Source organism: Anneissia japonica, unplaced genomic scaffold (assembly GCF_011630105.1).
Source record: "Anneissia japonica isolate Jap-2015-1 unplaced genomic scaffold, ASM1163010v1 scaffold287943_len491860_cov182, whole genome shotgun sequence".
Classification (NCBI taxonomy): Eukaryota; Metazoa; Echinodermata; class Crinoidea; order Comatulida; family Comatulidae; genus Anneissia; species Anneissia japonica.
The window spans coordinates 148,758-172,197 of NW_022736938.1; the positions used below are offsets into that span (position 1 = coordinate 148,758).

The 23,440-nt window shown below is 33.7% G+C and overlaps 1 protein-coding gene across 4 annotated transcripts in view; it reads left to right on the forward strand.

Annotated features, from left to right (window-relative positions):
• LOC117116954 (beta-adrenergic receptor kinase 2-like) overlaps window positions 1-23,440 on the forward strand; it is a 118,820-nt gene that overhangs the window by 80,355 nt on the left and 15,025 nt on the right. For all 4 annotated transcript variants that reach the window (XR_004446842.1, XM_033261098.1, XM_033261101.1 and 1 more), the window contains exons 12-16: window positions 3,450-3,557; window positions 5,009-5,075; window positions 7,813-7,913; window positions 12,659-12,725; window positions 19,152-19,247. Coding sequence is in view for 3 of the 4 variants with exons in the window: in XM_033261098.1 (XP_033116989.1) it covers window positions 3,450-3,557; window positions 5,009-5,075; window positions 7,813-7,913; window positions 12,659-12,725; window positions 19,152-19,247 (439 nt within the window). In the remaining variant the exon portion in view is untranslated. The remainder of the gene's footprint in view (window positions 1-3,449; window positions 3,558-5,008; window positions 5,076-7,812; window positions 7,914-12,658; window positions 12,726-19,151; window positions 19,248-23,440) is intronic.

Consider the following 23,440-nt stretch of genomic DNA (forward strand, 5'->3'; position numbering starts at 1 on the left):
TGCACACCCACCAGCATCCCCCCTCCCCCGCATGTCAATGCGTTTAAGGTCAAAGCTCACTGCGCCTCAAGGTCGTACTCTAACACAATTCTATACATGTGCAACGGATCAGTTTTAATGATGATCCGTGTAGATTGCCACTGACAATCAAGAGAAGGTGTTGCCTAGCGCTCACAAGGCCGGAACGGAGTTCGTCGGCCAGTGGTCGTACAACATAGTGTATGACAACTTCCTTTAGATTGATTGAGTCAGTATAAATAAAAGTAATTGTACTTTTTTTTTGTCCATCATCATCATAAATCATCATCCTCACCACCATCATTGTCATGCACTGTTACTATCTGCATTATCGCCATCATCCTCCACTGTCATTATCATCATCATCTCCATTAACCATCACCACAAATATAATCATTACTCTAATCAGAATCACCATTATCACTGTAATCAAATAATTGCTTACTTCGTCATTATGATTATTAACATCTTAATCATATTATCATCACCACCATCATTATTCATCTTTTAATCAAAGAGCTATGTAATCGTTGCATAAATTCATGAACTCACCTGATCAGACAAAATGATGTCTGCTGACGATCATTTTATATATCTGTTTATGAACAAATGTATTCTAACATAAATAATACCTTTTCATATTTATGGAGTAGTCTTTTGTAAATCTGTTAAATCTACCTGAAATTGGTTTGTAAGCACACCAGCCACATACATTTTCTCAACCCTTCTCATATTTCCAGCAGGCAGACAAATAATTTGTTATGAATTTAAGTAACCTGTCACTGATCCAGCCTTATAAAGATATAGTAATTATGGTTCACTCTTATATTATATCCAATATGTGCCTGACTCACTATCATATCCAATGTTCATTGTAGAAACAATCAGATCTACTGTGATGTCAGCTGAAAGGTTAGCCAATGGAATAAAATCTATTTTCAGTAGTTAAAGTGACAGGGTATTAACTTAAAACTTTAAAAATACTAAAAATATTAAATGAAATAGATAAGTGTAGTGTTTATTCAGGATACTGTGTATTAGCCAAATTGATTTGATGGGGTTTTTTTTATGTTAGGATTCATCATGAACTCTTCATTTCCAGCCATGGCCATATTCCTCTGATTGGCTGAGAGACATCATGTGATGTGTAAGACTCGCCCACAATTTTAAACACATCAGTTTTTGTAATAATGGCAGTTTTAAGCTGATCAATATGCAGTTCGAAATTCTAAGTCATTATAATGCATATTCTGCTTGTGACAAACCACATGATTCATTTGAATCTGCCTTTTGCGAAAGCATGTTGTGGCGCAGTGGCTTGGCATCATGCTTTTAGTTGAGAGGTTGTTGGTTCGAGGCCAACACTGGTCACATTTCTAGTGTTGTTTTGTGGACCACTTTATCTAGGTTTGCCTCTTTCACCCACGGATACACATAAGTATGCACACACACATATAAGTACGCACACTCAAAGAAATGATTTGGAATGGAACTGATGATTACATGAGTAACTAGGATTACTCCCTAGAGAGCAGAGGAGGCTACACATTGTGCATTGTGCATAATTGATTCTGTATCTACTGAACAGGGAAAAGCACGCTTCATATCCAAATGTAAAATCGCTATATATAAATAAAAGATCAAAATTAGAAAAAAATATAACTGAAGCATTCAAAACCTTTCAGTCATGAAAAACGCGAGTTTAAGAAAACAATGTCAACAGTATTACAAAAATATAGACATACGCTATTATTTTAAAGATACACAAATATTTGAAGAATTCAAGAATATCTTTTTCCATTTGATATCTTGATGTAAATTTGATACCATTCCAAAAATGTCAACATAAATCGATGAAAATTTTAGTTTTATTGTCATACATATTTTCAGGTAACTATTATGCATAAATAAATCTTGAAGATACTATGTTGTTATAAATATTATTGTTATTATTGTTATTATTATTATTGTTTATACTAATATTGTTATTAATATTACAACAATTTCCCACTGTCATAATTGCGAATTAAATTTTTGATTCCAACAGAAGGCAGGTGTGTCATTATGCAAATAAGACTATTAGAGTCTCCTGTCAGCCAATCATAGAAGGGACAGCTGATTGATTGCACTCAATATTAATTAATATAACTTCCTGAAATGTCATTTTGAATCTTAATTATAGTGCTTGGCGCAGCTGTGACCTATTTATTATAATCAATTTTATAATTTGTATATAATAATATGCACATCACATCAGGCCAATCATTTTATTTTAGTTTTGCTCTAGAATATTGTAATCATGAACGTATGTGAATAAAATTGACTCTAATACTTATTCCATGGTGTTGCTAAGAAACAATTGATGTTCTTTTCCATGGTAATTAGAGAAATTTGTATCATTTGAATTGGTTAATGATATTATCATCTACATGTTTTTTTCTCTTGATGCTTTTTTTTCTCCTGTAATTATTATAATTTTGTAGGAGGAAACATGGATTATTTTTTTTAAATAATGGAATTTTTTGAATAAACTCATCTGGTTCTTTATTATTAAAGACTATTCTTTTTTTTTTAACCATTGTGCCACTGGTCAGTATTTTGTATATAATATGTATATTTTTTTCTAATATAATGAATATCACACAACAAATATAATGTAATCATGGACCACCCCCATAAGCAATTCGGCACGATGACGCTGCGAGTTACGGGTTATTCTCCTACCTTTATCTTATAATGAGGAAGTGCACAACTTTCTCTGCAGTTGGCACCTCCCTTACAGTCATATATCCCTCTTCACATAGAGCATACCTCCATTTGCATAAAGTGCATATATTCCACTGCAGTGGTATATGCACCTCCATCTACAGTTAACTTGTACACCCCTCTGCAGTAATAGTGTACCTTCTTCTTCTGGAATCAGTAAATTTGAAAATATAGATTCAAAAACCATTAAATTATTTTCTTTCTCTATTTCAATAAGTTAGAGCTATTAGCTGAAATTTAGAAAAAGAAATCAATTTCGTCGTCAGTTATGGACATTTAAATAACCAGTCATTTAATCTTCTGATATTCCGTTAAATTTCATTCAAATTGAAGCTTTTGTAGTAAAATGTCTGAAAATCATTGAATTCTTTTAAGTTATTGTAAGTTTTAGTTTGGATTTTTTTTAAAACTATTTGTTAGCTGAAACCATTAAACTATGGAATCTCTTTGAATTGTTGAATAATTTATAATTACGCTTGGGGTGAAATGAATTTCTAGGACGGTTTGGTTGGTTATTTAGTCTTGATGATCAAATGGGTTACATTTTCGCATATCACCTAGTTTAAGATAACCTCTTCGCATATGCACTTAATACCCTCCGGAATAAGTGCACAGCATCATCAAATGCACAGCTTGGTTGACTTCATTTCTCCTTTCTTTTAAAGTGGTACGCATGGTTATATGGCGCCAGAAGTACTTTCAAAGGGTAGTGCGTACGACTCGAGTGCTGACTGGTTCTCACTTGGGTGTATGTTGTACAAACTTCTTAGAGGGTAAGTCATATTTTTTTTGTTTGAAATTGTGTTTTTTTAAGCTGGCTAGGTAGACCTGTTTGTTATAATAATAATAATGATAATGATAATGGTAATAATTATAATAATAATGGTAATAATTTAATAATAATGTGCGCTAAGTCGGACTTAAGGCGAATATCCTCTGTGTTATTTTCTCCTTAACGTTGTTATTTCGGCGCCTCAACATCGTTTTTTTTAATTGTTCTCTAATTTCTCCATTGTCTAAGTTCACCTTAAAGTAGGCTTTTTTTTAAACTGATGATAGGTTGTTGGCAACTCAAAACATGTCTTTTATTATATCTTTTGTGTTATTTCTAAAGATGTGTGGTGTTTTTTATCAACTTACACCCTTTTGGTTCAGTTATCAAGGATTTCAGTTCCAAAAATTTACCTGTTTCTTTATTAAGGAAAATCGAGAAGACATCTTCGTTTGAGTGATGCCAAATTGGATTATATTTTTCTATACAATTGCAAAACATTCAGAGTTTTTCCTAAACATAAATAATAGTGATTTTAAAATTCTATATATTCCATAATGCACACTTTGTTGTTAGGTCTTTGTTGTATTTTAATAATGATGATGATAAATATTCAGATATTGTTATTAATATTTTAAATTATATTTAAATTTCATGGTGTAGTTTTCCATGGCTCTGAGAGAAAACCAGTCTTTTTAATGATTGGACCAACCTGGTATCCTTAAAAGTATATAAATTAATTAACAGCTGTGCACACAATTGCCTGTGTGGTTGTAAAATATATATATATTTTAAACAGAATGTTTTTATTTTATTTTATTGCATATCCATCAGTAGGAAACCTGATATTCATAAGAAGAGCTGACCTGCTTGAATCTGCTATATCCAAATGAAATACAAATGTTGTGTCCTTGTGTCATTTAAATATATAAAAAAAATATTGAAAAATACTAATAAGTAATTTGTATGTAAAACTGAATGTATTTACAGTGTACAGTATGGTTATCTTTCTATTTTGCTTTTATATAATCATTTTACATTTTAAATTATGATAATATATTGTATTTTATATTTTATTTCCATGCTGTTATTGGTATTTTAAACTGTTGGATGCAGTAAAGAAATAAATATATACAATATAGTTTATCCTTTATATATAATATAGTATAAAATGTGAGCGTATCATATTGGTCTCTGTTGTTTGCTGCGTATCGATGACCAGTGCTGTTCAATTAATGGTCCATGGTTCAAATGTGCATGTGCAACAGAATGAAAAATTAGTTGCTTTAGTCGAATTTGGATCTTTAACTAAGTCCCAGTGGTCCATAAAAGGCATCTGCGTGGACAGCAGAAAATACCGAGTTCGAGCCTTTGTTAGTGGCAACGTTTTTGCACGCTGACAGACTCTCTTTATAATTATGCTTTTTATATGTGGTTTTGTTTTAAATACAGACACAGTCCATTCAGACAACATAAGACAAAGGACAAACATGAGATAGACCGTATGACACTAACAATGGTGAGTACTGGTGGTCTTGCAATGCAATCTACAGCTTCTCGTCTATTGCTTTGGCTGTGGATATGCAATACTACTATTATTTTTATTAACTGTGATTGTACATTTATAGAGACTTCTACATCAACATCATAACAGATGTGCTACTTGTATAAGGAACCAAATTCAAATACCTTGTACCACGTAAAATAATCAATAATATTATTAAATGTCAGTCATTGGTTTATAAGAACTTGTGCTACCAAAAAAAGTACTGTACCTGGTACCATAGAGATAATACTGTACCTATATGTGACAAAGACAAGCCAAACCAGTCACTCGTTGCAAAAATCGATTTTGAGTTATTAATACAGGGTTAAAGTGTAAAATAGGAGCTATAAAATGGTAAAAAATCATTCAAATCTGACATTTCCTTATGAAGTTACAAGCATTTAAGCATACAGCTGCTTAAAGAACAATATATGAGAAATCAGCCTTCAAAGTTTATGATTTCAGGCATTTCTCATGCAGAAACTATTACAAAATCATTAAAAAGTGTTGTTTTAACATTGTAATTGGGAAAAATAACAACACAGCATGATGTATAGATACATAAACCTTAGTTTAGTGAAATAAAATAGATTTTAAAAAAATTTTACATTCTAGCATGTTTTTACTATTTTCTCTGAAACATAATTTGCGACGAGTGACTGGCTTGTCTTTGCCACATATGCTGCTACCTCAATGTACATACTATAAAGTAGTTTCATTTATACAACAATAAACACTAGATCACTATACTGTAGTTAATTACAATAGTCCTCTTATCACATCAGTTATAGAACTTGTGATTGGTTAATTAATTTCTATGTTGACACATTCAATTCTTAGTATATTTTATGATGTGTGTAGTGGTACAGTACTGTACGCTATTTCAGTAATGTTAGAATTGGCAAGCGTATGGTACCCTATTCCTAGCCACTTTATTTTAACCGTAAAAAGAGCACACGATCCAGCTACAAGTACTGGCCTACACATGAAATAACCAGTTGCGGTGTATTAGTGATGGGCAACTGAATGTCTGCTCTACAGTAGATAAGTATATTCAACATCACGTTAAAAAAAACCTGTTTGTATGAACATGTTATGCATAAGCATGATCTCCGTGTACCATTACTCACTCAAAGTTTCAAAGTTCAACAAGTAAAAAAAAGACAATTGCATTATAATATTATGTACTTGACAAGTCTGAGAAGTTGATCCTCTTTGACTACATTAATATCACATACAGGCTTATTTGATACATTCCTTCACATAGAGGCTAGTTAGAGTTACAGTATTTGTGAGTAGTAGTGTGATGAGATACAGCATAGTGACTACCTGTTGAATACCTATATGCAAATTTGTTATGCTAATTTGGTAATCATGCAGCACATACATATGTACAATGGAACTTCAACAAGAACTGTTGTTGTGCCACCAGATGCCAATAGCAAGAACTGCAAATCATGTTATATGTCAAAAAATCACCCATTCATTTCTACACACCGAGGCTTAGACACCTGGACACCCTGGAGGACTTTGTTCTGGGACATATTGCTGACCTCCACTGGAAATTATCAGACCATTTTCCGACATCTTAGCTTCTCCCCTCTCCCCTCTTGTCAGACATCTTAGCCCCTTGTTGCACTTTTTGGCACCCCCTTTCGGACATCTTAGTTCCCGTTGTTGGACATCTTAGTCCCCATTGTCATGCAAATTCTCAGGCCAGCACTGCGAGTAAACAAAACAGAGTAGCAGAAAGCTATGTAAATGCTTAGACCATAATGATTGATCAAAATCTGTAGTAAGGACGATAGTGATAATCTCTGTCCAGTTGTCTGTAACTTTATTTCTTGATGCATTCTGATTTGGTAATCTATCTAATCAAGGAATTCAAAGAGCTCTAGTTGTGTTTCACAAGATTCTTTTAGTTATGAGTGATCCCTTAGGATAGATGGTATGTTCATGGAATGAGAAGTATAGTCTTTAAATAGGCCGGTTGATATATAGTGTATGTGGTGAATGGTCTATTGTGTATTATGAACAATATATTTTCTGTAATTTTATTCCCAAAAGATTCTGTCACCTATTTCCAATGTACATTTTAACCATAAAAATAAAATAATTTTTGTAAAATTTCATTTTAAAGCACAAAATCATAAAAGTGCCTCCCGCGCCTGACAATTTAAAATATGGAAATCTTTTTTGCAATATATATATATATATATATATACTGTATATATACTGTATATAGTTTTGTTTTACCTTGGAACACTATAAATTACTTGTATGGTATTTGTAAGTGTCACTTCTGAAGCTTTAAGTAATAAATTTGATAACTAAACTATGGATTTTAGCCTTGTGGCTTCCATTGTAACCTTCCATTGAAAATATTTTTGTCAAATAAAGATGCATAAATATTCTGAGAATTTTTACTGTTTTCCTTGATTTTGCGATAGAATATTTATTTATTAAAATTTCAACACAAAAAAAAGCGTCGTAGAGGAAAGCATATTCCATAGGCCCAACACAAAAAGTGGATACCTCTTTGTATACATATACTGTAGTATAGCGATATAAGTTATCTTTCTTATCTTTTGTAATCATAACACTTTCAGTCTGTATATGAAGAACATCGTTTGCTTACATAGTATGAAATTAAATGTTATATTTTTTTATCTTATGAATTGTACTATTTGATAAATATTATCTCTTGTAGGATGTTGAATTCCCGGATTCAATGTCGAATGAAATGAAAACTCTGCTGGAGGGGCTGTTGAAGAGAGAAGTTTCCGAGCGTCTTGGATGCCTTGGTCGATCGTAAGCAATTTAATTTTTCTAATTTGAAATTGGGCCACTTGCATGAACTATACATTTTAGCAGGCTATATTTGCTGAGGACTGATACTTGTGGGAGCCTTTACAAATACATATTCCAAATTATTATGGATATACACCCCCGGGGGCTCGCTCTTAAATATTCCTATACAGGGAGGTGCCGCATTAACGGGGTATATTTTCGAGGACTTGGTAGCACAAGTGTGCGAAATATGTGGGTGGGGGATTTGCAGCATTTATGGGGTATACTTGTGAGGAATTTGTAGCAAGTGTGGGAAATAACCGGGGTGAAATTGGTAGTTAAAAGTCCCTGGCCTATTTTGTGTCAAAGTGACACGATTTTGCACAAAATATTTGCGGGAATTTTAAGCTAAACTGGGTGCTAAGCTGGTAAGTCTCTTGCTAAGCCTACATTTGGTACAGCCACAAGATCGCGACCGGACGTTGGCCATCGGGAACCAGTCAATATTGTGCCCTCTCTGGCACTATTGAGTGGCCTTTTTCCTGTTTCTAGACAACAACTTCAAAAGATTTCATAGTTAATAGTTTAACATTAAGATTGTATTTTTAAATTATTTTAATATATTTTTCAGTTTGATTTAGTGATTGATATTTTGCAGAATTGTTCTTCAATGTATCTTTTATAAAATATAAAGACATGAAAATGTTTAAAAATCCTGGTTCTCGAAAGTTTTGGGTGCCTGTGTGAAATTATGGATGCTACAAACAGCGGGTTTTATCAGAGCCATTTACCTATAAACCTGAATTTTCACATGCGCTTTCACTCACACCTTTATAATATGAAAATTCCACCACATTCCATACAAATGTACTCTCGCACCTGTACTTATTATGCTTGGTAAACCCTTGCTATTAAATACATGTGTAAACACATGTATTTAATAGCAACATGCAGAACTTATTTCCGTTCATACAATTTTGCCAACACAAGGTAAGAACACAGAGTGCAGCTTGCATGCATTGTAACTGAGAATTCACATGCTAAAATGAATTACTTCAAGTTGTGACATGTTTCCTTGGATTATGGTATCAACTAAATTCAAATATATTCCGAACCTGATACTCTAATGCGGAGAAACACAGGCCTAAGTCTTGTCAGCTAGATTGATATGCACATCACGGCACCTTCCCTCTCCGATTACTCTTGGTTTTCTATAATACTATTCTAGCTTGGGAAAATGTAACCAAATTTATACGCTCTCAAAAACTTGACAGAGAAATATATATACCTGGCTGATTGTAAGAGCCGCTTTGATTGGATGGGTCATTGATTGTGGCCGCTCTGATTGGATGGGTCATTGATCAGGGAAGCATATTTATTCGGTTGATTTGAATTATTAAGATTCTTGTCACATTGCTTTATGACCTTGGGAAAAACACTTTATTCATGATTTTCTCTCTCTACTCAGGAGTTTAAAATGGTTGAAGGTGAATGTATTTGAATGAAATTACATGAACATCTACGACATAAGTAGTCAAAGTGCAGCCTACAGGCCACACGATGTCCAATGGCAATTTTATTGCAGCCCACGAAAAAAAAAATTTAAACCCTTGTGGGTGTGGCTTGACTACCTTCTTGGGCTAAAAACACACCTTGTTGTTACAATCCGATGCCAGTTAACTGTAAAATACTTATAAAATTTAGCATAAAATAGTATTGAAACAGTGTAGGAAGGTTCTTACAAACACACTAAAAGTATCATATATTCACCGTAAATCGTTCATGTGCAGCCCCCACAATTCACAATTCATTATTATGTTTACACCTGGTCTAGTAACACTTTTTAGTGTAGAATAATTCTGTTTCAAATTTCTAGAATAATAGAATTTTTTACTGTACTAAACTCCAATATAAATATAACATAATATTAATGTAGACATAAAACCATTGATGGCACCAGAGATCCTTGACAGTTCTGTGTCCCCGACCCCCGGCAGTACTGCCACAGAAAAAATATAACCCAATGGCCTAATCAAATATGAATTTATTTTCCATACAATACAATAATACAGTATACAATAAGAATGCAAATTAAAAACAAATATATTGTATGGAAGGAGGCTACTGTAAGTTCTACTAGAGCTTTAAGACGTAGCCACCTTTAACAAAACAGTTGGAAAAATGACCGGTACCAATGTTTAGCTGTATTTAAACTAATATAATAACAGAATGATATACCAATAAAAATATAATAATAATTAATTATAATAATTACAATCCAGTTATGAACACAAGACCAGACACATTATTTCAAGACTCAAATAGAAATGAGAGGAAAAAAAGAAAATTAATTAATTACCATACACCGAGACCAAAGACTTCTTAAAATGATATTTAAAACTATTCAATGTAAATTTTTTTTTAAGTCATCAGAAACATTAGCCCATAATTTCGGACCCCAAAATAGAACTGAAGAACACCCGATACTAGATGTGCACGGAGTATGAGAAGTATAATCAATGCTAGAAAATCTTGTATTATATTGATGATGTTCAGATGCTCTTGTATAAAGATTACTGATGTTGGGTGGTTAAGTATTATGCGATAAACGATACATAAAAGCAGCAGTTTGGATTTTATTTAAATCATATACATGTAAAACATTAAAGTGATAAGAAAGGTATTTGGTGTGAGCTACTTTAATTGTCCCATGCATCATGTAACATCATTAAGAATTTATTTTGACAAAGCTTAGTTCAGTTTACACTTTAGTTGATATGTGTGGGTGATATGTGGGATTATGATGGTATTAATTCACTTGCAACGCCAGCAATTAACGTCATTACTTGGACACCAAACCAATTATTTTTTTTAGCAAACAGAACTGAAAATGATATCTGAAAGTTGATGATAATAATAAACTAGCAGTGTCTAATAGAAAGAATTATGTCGCTTAAAATAGTAGTGTTTTGTAACTGGCCCAATTCCAAGTTACTAAAATAGAAATGCAAATCTATGAGCGTATTCTACTGGTCATTTCGTTGACTATGATTTTTCGTTGAGTATTATTTTCATATGACTGGTTCGTAAAATCAGAGTGTGTTAATCAGCGTTAAGTAATATACACATGACCAAAACAAACATGGCCAATTGGTGAGTTTAGAAACAACATTTGCGTTAATATAATTTAGATTAAATTTCAGAAAATAAAAATTATAATATATACCCACATGAAGTCAAAAAATAATTGTAGGCTAACAGAATTCAAAAACTGGATGAAAATAATTTTTTTACGAAAACCCATACTGCCACAAGCTGAAGCAATCTTGACTACGCAGCGTGTATCGCGGTAGCTATGCAGCCATTTTGTTTTGGTTGAGTATTTACAAGTTTTCTATTTGACTGGTCATCTTTGTTAAATAGGATTTTACCACTGCGCAGGTGGGTGTAGTTTAACGAAGAACCACCAGTCAAATACGGCCAATGTCACTAATACCAACCTTGCTTCTTCCCACAATTGACAGACTTTGCTAGAACTTCTATGCAATTTCATTACAATTTTATAACATTACAAATAGTACCTGTATATCTAGAAATGTAGACTTGTTGGAATTGTGCCGGTAAAGGATTATTTTAAGTATTTGATCATGATTTTTTACTCGGCAAATGTTTCTTGGAGTTGCCCCCATCGTTATGAACTTAACCAACATTACAACTTTTTAAATTTAGCATAACAAAGGAGGCTTGCCTCTTGGGCTGGGTCCCCTAATTTCCCCATCAATCCGTATTGATTGTTAATTGTCTAATGCATTTTGTTATCCTGTATTCACATTGTTATATTCAGCGATAAAATTTCCCTGTAGTATGATGAATAAATTTTCTTCGTATAGTGTTATTTTGCCCTACCTGACGTGAAAATGTATCAAATACTCAGTACGTGTGAAAACAATTTCGAAAAAAATCGCAAGTTGTTTTCAGGTGGGACTCAAACCAACTATTTCAAGATCACTAGTCTGGCATCATACCTCTAGACCACACCGAGTTTGCGTCTGATGGCCAGGGTTGAATTCGAGTCCAAGTAAGCAGTTGGTACAGCAATGTTGATAATGATTGTTATTTTCGTGATAAAATAGACAATGGGGATAAAATAGACAATGTTTCGCTGCACAACGTTTCACAACAATTTCAGGACGGACGTTAGTTACGGGTTTGTGCATATGTATTTCAATTTGTTTACAAAAGGGGCGGAGTTATCGCGTTGCAAGTTGGGTACTAATGTTAAAGTTAAGGTTAACGTTGTGCGGCGAAAACTACCTAATAACTGGATTTGAGTCAGGAGAATCAAGTATAGGTGTAATTTTGCCCTACCTGACGTGGAAATGTACTGAATTCTCAGTTTGGTGAAAACAATTACGAAAAAATCGCAAGTTGTTCTCGGGTGAGACTCGAACTCACGATCTCCAGATCACTAGCCTGGCATCATACCTCTAGACCACCAAGCTTGCGCCTCATTTCTTTGTATCCTCGTATATTGTAGTCTAATAAAAGCACCATCTTGGGTCATCCTAAACCATAAAGTCTGTCCACATGAACAGTATATTCTGGGACCCTGACCAAGGGTCTCTTGGCCCCATAGTTCAGATCCCTCTGGAGCCAACATTGTTCGTGATCACAAATTTTAACTTTATTATAGGCGGTTGAAATTTAATTGACTTTTAAGTTTTTAAGTGTAGTGTTCAATAATTTAATTTTACTTTAATTTCTAGAGCACAGGAAGTACGTGAGCATCCATACTTTGATGGAATCGATTGGAACCAAGTTTACTATCAGAAAGTGAGTTCATTCACAATAATCCATAAGATTAAACAAGTGCTAGTATAAATTAATAATTGAGAACAGCCATAGATGAGTAGGATGATTTAGTGGGTGTATGGAACAGGGTGTGGGATAGAACCTGTATGCTTTTAACAATATTCCTATTATGAATGTTTTGCTTCATTTTTGTGGCATTTATTCCTACTGGTTTTTTTCCTTTTGTTTTTTGTGTTTTCTGATATAGCTCAGTTGGTAGGGCATTGCAACAGTGCTGTGATGATCACAATTTCAATGTGCAACAACAATAAATTTAAATAAATATATTAATTAATAAGTTGGAAGTTGCTTGCCATATATTATTGTAATTTTTTTTTAAATAATGCAGTACTATTATAAATAAATTATGATTTTTTAATTTAAGGCACCATTTCAATGGGGCTGCAAGTAGCAGTTACCTATACTACAACTATGCCTCCAGATTTGTGCTTTGAATAGATTTTACTTTTTTGTTTTCTCTGAAGCACATAGAGAACATGTATTATGTGCTATATAAGTCTCTAACCATTACCATTACGGTAATCTAGTAATGGTTAAGCAACATATAGATGCTGTATAAATAATAATACCGATAGACTCTTAATCCCTACGCATTCAGATGCAAAGTTATTCTTGCACAAGACTGTAGTAAGAAGAGTGTGATTTAATCCCTACGCATTCAGACGCAAAGTTATTCTTGCACAAGACTGTAGTAAGAAGAGTGTGATAAATGGTGTAGTAGAAGGGTTGAAAGTGGGGGAGGGGGAGGGCTGAGAATTTTGCCATATCAATGCATGTCTCACCCCGACCTGTTTTCTGCTGTAAACATGGTAATATATATCTTTAGCCGTTAAATAGGTGAATATGGAATCTGATTACAGAAATCAGCAGTTTGGAAAGCACATGGGCTTTCTATGATCCGATGCCAAGGGCGAAATCAAAATATTGTTACCTCTTCACCATCAAGGAAATAACAACTCTTTTGTTCCCTTGTTTGACTAACATGTAAGCTCCGATGGTAAATATTTTGATGGAAGGGGGGCAAAAATATGAACAAACACTTAATATTTGACGCGCTGGGAAATGAAAGTGCAAATTTTACCCCATCGAGGAAATGACAGAAGGACGTTAATGATTGTATAAGGTCAGGTATCATAGAATTTTGTTATTTTTCTGGTTATGTAAATTGTATTTTAATTTCACAGTGTGGAAGTTTTAATTACTAAATCATGAGAGTAATTGAATACAGGAGTTTCAAGCTACTTTCAATTTCAACAAATTGTTTTCCTTTCTTTAGTTTTACTCTTATATTCATTGTTTATTCACTATTCTCTTTAAATTTAATTTGTTTTACTCTTTTGTCAGATATATTTTTTTTCAACTCTGTTCATTATATTTTAATTTAATTTGATTTATTCAATTTCAACACACAACATTTAAAAGGTGAAACACATAAAATCAGACAAACAAGATACAAATGCCAAGGATTTACTTAATCAGTTGAAGATTCGTCTTATAGTTTATTCCCCTTTTTGTCAGGTTATCAGTATTAGGTCATAATATCTTAGATATTAAAATTCACTGTACAATACAAAACTACATCAAAAAGGGAAAAAAAATCAATATTCACAGGCAATACTAATATAAAAAATATGTTAATGTGATGACAATATATATATATAAAAATCAAGATAGCCGTTAACACTGTTAAATTATATACATATATCATCAAAGAAAGGTAAATACAGTGTTCTTTATTAGAACACTGTATTTACCTTTCTTTGATGATTTATGTATATAATTTAACAGTGTTAACGGCTACCTTGATTTATATATATATCAATAATTTTCTACAATTGCCGCCAAAAACAATTAAGTACGTATCCGTAGAGAATTTGGAGAATTTCAATTTAAAGAAATTAAATTGTTTTTGCCATTTGCCATTCTGCGGAATTACCTACCCCCAGTCTTTAGGAATGCTGTCTACAGCCTAGCACCTGCGAATCGTGAACGTTGGCGTGATCTTAAGCCTCAAAGTGCCTGGAGACATGATTTACCCCTCGTGGGGAAATTCAGGGGATTTGCTACATAATGAGTTGTTTCCCCCGTTCGGTGTAGTTGACACTCATTGAGTCAATTACAGTAATTGTAGCTGATAAGTTAGAACTGATGACCTTGAAGTCTACTGTTTCTGTTCAGTTCCTATGATTCAGCTTTCCTATCATCCATTATACCATGCTATAATGACAAATACTTAACATAATTAATGATCCTTAATATGATTATTTCCTATCAGTATAACTTATAGTTATAATTTAATAGTAATTATTAAGTAATAATGTACACTTAAGTTTAAATTATTTTAGATTAATAATTAATCTTTGATATTATGATTATGATTATAAGTAATAAATATTATTTCAATATTCTTTATTATTTAATTATCAGGCCTATAAATTGTCACCATATTTTTTTGCACTTATTTTATGTCTTATATTAATTTTTTCAATTTTTGCCAAGGTAATGATTTCGTCAGAACATTTAGTTTATTATGCAGTGTGGGCTATATGCCTAGATAAACGTCTACTAAGGCAAGATTTTTTTTATACCCTGTTTAGCAAACCCACTGCTCACATTTAATGTTGATTTAGAACAAAAATTATATTTCATTTTGGCCAATTAGCGCACCAGCTGCCACGGAAAAATGTAAATTTCAGAAAAAAATTTAAAGTTTACTTTATTTTTTATTACCCCTGCCGCTGCCTTGAAATCTCCAAAAATAAGATATGTATATTTCTTCCTAATTATATAAATTTAAAGCATTTAACCTTCCCATTAATAAACTGTTTGCATTCACCAATATATTTTTATTTCCCATCCTTCTGGATGTTTTTTTGCAAAACTATTTGCTAAATAAAACTTTTATTAAATTGCTTAATTTTTCACAACTTCATCTATCGGACAATTCAACAACGCTTGATTTATACGATCAGAGAGGCCATCACAAAGAAACTTTTAATTTGATATAATATATATTGAAACAATTAAAATGCAGACATATTAAAGCCTATAATTTTCTAAAGATGTTTGTAATTTTTAGCAAACTCATGATTGCAAGAAATAAATAACAATTATAGATGATGTGTTCTTGATCGACCGGTTGCATGTTGATCGACAATTAAAAGCTCAAAATTATTTTTAGCATAATTGGTTTAGCATTACACCCTTGATTTTCTAGAATTACTTTCATATAGAAAATTAAGTTTTCCTGATTTTTTTTAAAATATAAAATGCATATCTAGCTGAGGAAAGTTTATTTTGATATCCACATGTAGAATTTGGTAGAATACTTTTTAAGCTAACCACCTTAAAGTTTTACAATTTTTTTTTTTTGCATATATCATGCACATATAATATTAGTTTAGTAAAATTAGTATAACTTATTAACATTAATTGTATGATAAAAAATTTAGGGGTATACTTTTAATCATGTATATTGTGGTGTTAATATGTTTTGTATTAGTTATTGAACTAGTTATAACTTGTAACCAAGGTTCTTTATTTTCTATGATTATGTAAGTTAAAAGGAGCTGGCCTAATGTTTGTACCTTTCACAGTGCAACACCAACTTGGAATATGCAGTAGCCAGGGTCGACGAACCAACTAGGCGAGGCTTACTTTTATGCCGTTTACTTTTAATCCCCATAGTCGCAGAAGTTTATGCTTTCAGATAGATGCTTTGGTTGGTTAATTTGATTTGTATGGCTGAGTTAATGAAAGACTTCCTCCAGCTTGTCATAAAACTGTTAAGGACGTGCTAACATCCACCAGCCTGTTAGCAACTAACAAACCGCAGACACCGAGGACTAGCACTGAAGTGCCGGAATTAATTTCAGAATTAAGCGTATTAAACACTGGTGTGACTGTGCATAGCCTATGATATCCTATGACTGGCCATTGGGCACGGCTATCAAACACGATTTCAATTATCTCCACCAACGTCTTGTATAGGAATGTCTAAAGAAATTAGGTGTTATCGCCAAGTGACGTTGAATTCTTTCACTTTGTTTAAACTGTTGAAAGGTTGAAGATAAATACAAAAAAATCAGTTATTTAGATTGTCTTGCACATAGTTTGTTGTATGATGGTAGTGGTCCATGATGTGTTTTTTATTGTGGTGGTCCATAGTTTATTATATAGGGTGGTATTAGTCCTTGATTTTCTCTATGATTTTTGTGGTCTATGGTTTCTTATATGGCTGATTGCATGTTGGTAATGGTCCATGGTTTATTATAGCATGGTTATAGGGTAGTAGTGGTCCATGGTTTGCTGTTTGATTATGATAGTCCATGTTATGTTGGTAGTGGTCCATGGTTTGTTATAGTATATAGGGTGGTAGTTGTCCATGGTTTGCTGTTCAATTATGGTAGTCCATGGTATCTTGATAGTTGTCCATGGTTTGTTATAGCATGATTAGAGGGTGGTAGTGGTCCATGGTTTGCTTTTCAGTTATGGTAATCATGTTATGTTGGTAGTTGTCCATGGTTTGCTGTTCGATTATGGTAGTCCATGGTATGTTGGTAGCGGTCCATGGTTTGTTATAGTATGGTTGTAGGGTAGTAGTGGTCCATGGTTTGCTGTTTGATTATGGTAGTACATGGTATGTTGGTAGTGGTCCATGGTTCGTTATAGCATGATTATAGAGTGGTAGTGGTCCATGGTTTGTTATAGCATGGTTGAAGGGTAGTAGTGGTCTATGGTTTGCTGTTTGATGGGAGTCCATGGTATGTTGGTAGTGGTCCATGGTTCGTTATAGCATGGTTACAGGGTGGTAGTGGTCCATGGTTTGCTGTTTGATTATGGTAGTCCATGGTATGTTGGTAGTGGTTCATGGTTTATTGTAGGGTTGTGGTAGTCCATGGCTTATTGTATGCTGGTCATGATTTGTTGTGCGATTATGGTGGTCCATGGTTAGCTGTATGATTGTGGTAGTCTATAGTTTGTTATGGTGGTAATACATGGGTAAAGACCTTTGAATGACAGTGCTAGGTGCTGTAGATATGAAAATATTGATGAAAATCAAATATTTTGGTAGCCATTTTGAATTTTTAGTGGTCATTAGGCGACGTTATTTTGGGGTTTTTTTTTTGTTTTTTTTTATGATCCTTGGTTGTCACAGACCTGTCAACCCGTACGCATTCACCGTATGTCTTATGCATTCCGGTCAAATCTTGCGGTCTTACCAAACACCGGCAAAACTTACGCTTATCTTAAAATCTGAGTCAGTTTTGTTTCTTTTTCAGTTTGTAATAAATTTTACTATAACTAACATCCTTGATCATTATCATTATCATCATTATCTGAGATCATTATAAACTCACTAATATCGATTAGAAATGCTGTGTAAGCCAAAGTGACCTCGACCGGGAGCCCCCTGGCCCCCAGCCACTGTTCGTGCCTTCGGCACTCATTATTTGTCACCCGATCTTACTCTTTGGAATTTCTCAATTTTGACAGGTATGGTGTTATAGCACCCTGTTGGAAGTTTCATGCTTTCTGCCAAAAGTTTACTGTTATTTTCTTATAGCCACTCTACTATAGTGGTCTATGGTTGATTGTATGATTATGGTGGTCCATGGTAGTAACATTGTTGTCTGTACTTTGTGGTATAATAATCACTGTTTGTTTAATGAAGTTTGATATCATTTTATCAGGGCATGGTGGCAAATTTCTATATAACTTACATTTTGTTGATCATAGTTTTATATTTATGTACAATGCTGTGTAATGGTCTTTGCATGCAATATGCAATTTTTTTTTCGAAGAAAATAAGAAAACAAGGAAAGCAACATGCATGTGTGAATGCCTTTAAATTTATTTATTTATTTACATTTGAGATCTAAAGCATTAAAAATGTTTCTTTATTGTATGTTTGTATAGATTAAGTTTTTAATTTGACAGCGTTTTTCTGCTCATTCTAAAGCGGTTATATCTGATGTAAGCCAAAGTCTCCTGTGAAGGGGAAATATTAACCCAATATTAAGGGGGTAAGAATTGGTAGGTGACTTTTGCGGTGATATTGTAATTTCCTGTTGCTGTATTGGCAACAGAATATTTCAATCAAGTTGTCTATTTTTAAATACTTTCTGGCACATAAACAAAAAATCAATAAAAACTTTTATATTTTTTGGGGAATTATTTTGACATGGTTACTATTAACGTTTGGTGTTGTACTTCATGGCGGTTTCAAATGTATAATGCCCTTCCAGTGCACTGTTCCCCACTCACCAGTCCAGTGTTCCTAGGTCATATTCTCAGATTTCTTTGTTTCTGTATGTTTAATCATGCTGATAAGAGTTGATAATTATTTTGCATTTATCATATTTTTCATTATTTATTTCTTTCTAGTACACGCCGCCATTGGTTCCACCGCGGGGTGAGGTCAATGCAGCAGATGCGTTTGACATTGGATCATTCGATGAGGAAGATGTTAAAGGAATCAAAGTAAGATACTATTTGGATGTTATTGACCTAATCCAGTCCATACATACAATCACAATAGATGTGGTTATGCCTTCAGCCAAGGGGCAAAGATTTCTGCAGCTATTTCATTATTATTTTTTGTTATTTTTATTTTATTACTGTAAAACTGGTAATTTTCGCGGTACATTTATTTTTGCTCTCTTCGCGCCAGCACAAGCTAGCGCAAATTCAACAACACGTGAAAATATTAACACCAACAAAAATATGCTCTACTATGTACGGTATTACAGTACAGTACACTGGGCCTAACCTAGCCACCATACGCATATTTGCCAAGCCTCGCCTAAGTCTTACTGTACAGCATTGATAGGCCTATCCTAGCTGTTTTTCTAGGCCTAGCCTAGCTGTTTTTCCCTAGGCCTACACACTAGGATACTGTCATGTACTGTATGTTACGGTGAACGTTTTTTTTTCCCCGAAAATTTACTATTAGGGAAAATCTGAAGCGCGAAAACAACAACCCATGAATATGTTGAAAGGGACTCTGTGCGCGAAAATTACCGGTTTTACAGTACTTTCATTATTTTTAAAGACAGTGGCTATAGTTAAAACAGTTTAAAATAAATTCTTTATTCTAATCGGATGTTATTGACATAATCCAACCCATATATACAACCATATCCAACGAACCAACATTAGGTATTGATTTGGTGTAACAATAGCCACTGAAAAACATCCTAATTAAAGTGTGTGATGGTCAAATCTCAAGATGATAAATCAGTGCTTGGTAAAATTACCAAATTTTATTTTACAAAAAAAACCAAAACAGTTGTATGCCCATATATGGTCATGATATGCCAATGTATGGACATATAAATGTGATGTCATCATGACCATATTTAGGCATGTCACATGTTTTTGTCAAATAAAATTTGATAGTCTGACAGGAGCCTAAATGTTGCTTTAATGTTTTGAACAATGTACTGCACTGTATGAAAAATCTAAACCATTTACCATGAACTTGGCAGCAGCAGTCATGCCAACTCGCTGAGTAATTGGAATTGACATTCAAATTAATGACACACTGTATGTTTTGGAACAGGGGGGCTCATAACACTGGCCCCATGTGGCTCATGTTACCTGTGCTTCTGTGCACCAATCAGCAGAGGCCATCAGTTTGTTGCTGACTCATTGTTACCAGAGGTCATTTTAATGGGGCCAGCCAAAATGTTGCATGTACCACTATTAAATTTAAATTGACCCATCTCACAGTAATTATTAACAGATTAGTTTATTGCTGCGAAGCAGCCAATTCATATTCTTGACAGCAATTTGACCTCTGAAAGGGCCTAAGATGACTGAAAAGCGGAGTTTCCTTCTTTCGTTCTGCTGGGTAAAATCAATTACTTTAGGCGACGTTTGTAGACTAACCAACACGTACCAACGTCCGCATGTCGCGCTATCCTTATCCTACTCTAGGCCTAGACTAGCTAGGATGGTATAGGTCTAGCCTTGAAGGGACGAAGGTCCCAATGAAAAACGACGTCGCTCCTTGATAGCACAATAATCACAATAATTCATTATAAGACGTATAGTTGTTTTTTGAATTGTACTCCACAAATCTCAGCTGATACCTCGCGCAACTCGAGTAACGTCTCGTATTTATTGTCGTGACGTCATGGCTCGCTGGCTCACACTTGCGATTTCTCGCACTTGTGATCAAATAACACGCTGGCTCGCACTTTGGCAACACTCTTTGACAGTCAACTTGCCCCTAGAAAACCCACCCTTGGAAACTTGCCCCATAAAAAATGTACACTTCCTAGACCATGCAGTCTTCAAAATAAAAATTGTAACCTTTGGTAATCAACTACATTTTCCACATACATAGAAATTTATGAAACTTTATTAAAAAAAAAACCTAAACCATAATTCACCACTATAGACACTCTTTGACAAAAATGAAAAATTACAACTCAATTGTTACCCAAATAGACAGTGCGTTGTGTCTCATATTATTTGTTATATTTTTATTATTCATTATTTTCACTTGACTCGCATAAATAATTTTGTTCTAAGAACATTTATATGCATTTGTACTTCGCAGCACTTCACTTACAATTTGCAATTTCTAGTTTGAAAATGTAAAGGAAACTTAAATTTCTCTTAGCTATGCTTGAGGCATGCCATGACAAAGCATCTATGGCCAAATTATGAAATTAACTTTTCATGTTTATTCATATTCTCCACATGCATATTCAATACTTCATATAATAAGTTGAATTTGTATTCTGTATAACTTGATGATTTTTTTACATATCCAATATGAAATTTATAATTCTGGATCAATTAGATTTTGTACTACAACAACCTTGATTTTGAATACATCAGATTATGTGTGGTAACGCATGTCCCCTTAATAATATATGGTTTCCATATATTTCGTCACCGTTTTCACGAAGTGACACAAACTTCAAAAATCATATATTTAAATTTTTTTTTTCTTTGACATTTTGATTATGTACATCAAACTTTACCTTTTATCTAATTTTTAAGAGTGGAACTACACTAATTAGCTAATTAAGCTAATTAGTTGCGCACAAACCAAGAAAAATGGATTTTTCGTTTTCACGAACAGACACAAACTTTCATTGGGTTATTAAAAGACACGCGTGCAGCTTTGCAATCGTTGTGAACGCTAGGTAAGGCCTAGCTTGGCTAGGGCTAGATGTAAAAATTAGATTTCCCTGGCTTACCTAGGCATACCGGTACCCTTCTTGCAGTATAACTTGGGATAGGTCTATACACGTGCATCAAATGTGGAATTATTCATAAAAACATAATGATTAAAGCAGGATAAGCTGAGATTGTAGGCCTGTTTTCGCCCTTGACTACAATGGTTAACACATAGCTAAAATACATTTTGTGCCTTAACAACAGGTGTGCGTACAGTGCGTACTGTTTTCACAAAGAGACACAAACTTCACTCTACGTGTAAACAACATATGCTGTGTTTATTCTGATTGTTTTCACGAACAAACACAAACTTTTCACGTTAATTAACAGGTTGATTAAAGTTAAGAAAGAAAAATAAATTACACATTTGGATTGTTTAATGCTTTATTGCTGCGAAGCAGCCAATTCATATTCTTGACAACAATTTGACCTCTGAAAGGTCATTGTTTGTAAAAAACAATCGCCTAAGACAACTGAAAGGCGGAGTTTCCTTCTTCCGTTCTGCTGGGTAAAATCAATTACTTTAGGCGACGTTTGTAGACTAACCTACTCGTACCAACGTTGGCATGTCGTGACGCTGGAGTACTATTCAGCGTTTTTACTATATTTCTAGGTTTCCTATTTCTACGTTTAATCGGCTCATGTCTCAGCCACAATATTTTGAGGCCAATATTATTTACAAACCCAGTTAAAATACTAGCCTATTTCAACGTGCTAAGTATTACATTTAGGCGACGCTTGTTGTAGACTGGCATAGTGTTTTCGGAAATAAATACCATTTTATACACATGCGCAGATCGATTCGTCAGCAGCGAGTCATCGCCAGCAGCAGTGAGTCGCCAGCAGAGAGATGTCACTGCAGCAAAACACTATTGTACACGGTACCAACGCTGTTCTAATGTAGACAATGGGTTGTGCTCATATTATTTGTTATATTTTTATTATTCATTATTTTCACTTGACTCGCATAAATAATTTTGTTCGAAGAAAATTTTATGCAGTTGTACTTCGCAGCACTTCAGTTTGCAATTTGCAATTTCTAGTCTTTAAATATATGTAAAAAATATTCAAAATTCCGTTATCTTGATAGTGAAATTTACGGATTTGTGAAGTAGTCCACTTCAAACGCGTTTTTCTCAAAATGTTGAAATTGAAGTTTGTGTCTCTTCGTGAAAACGGTGACGATTTGTTAACATTTTGAGATTGTTGTAGTAATGGATGTTGTTCTTTGTATTATGATACAAACCTTAATATAATCATTTCTGCAAAGTGTAGCACCCTCTATAGGTATGCAAGTTTGCATAGCCTTGAAAATCCAGATGTTAGGTATATGCATGTGATGATATATCCATCTTATTCAGTGGCAGATCCAGGAATTCAAAATAGAGGGAGCCATTTTTATATCTAAATGGTTCAGACCACACTAGCTCCACCATGGTTGGAGATTCGTACAAAATTGTATGTGTATGGCAGTTCTA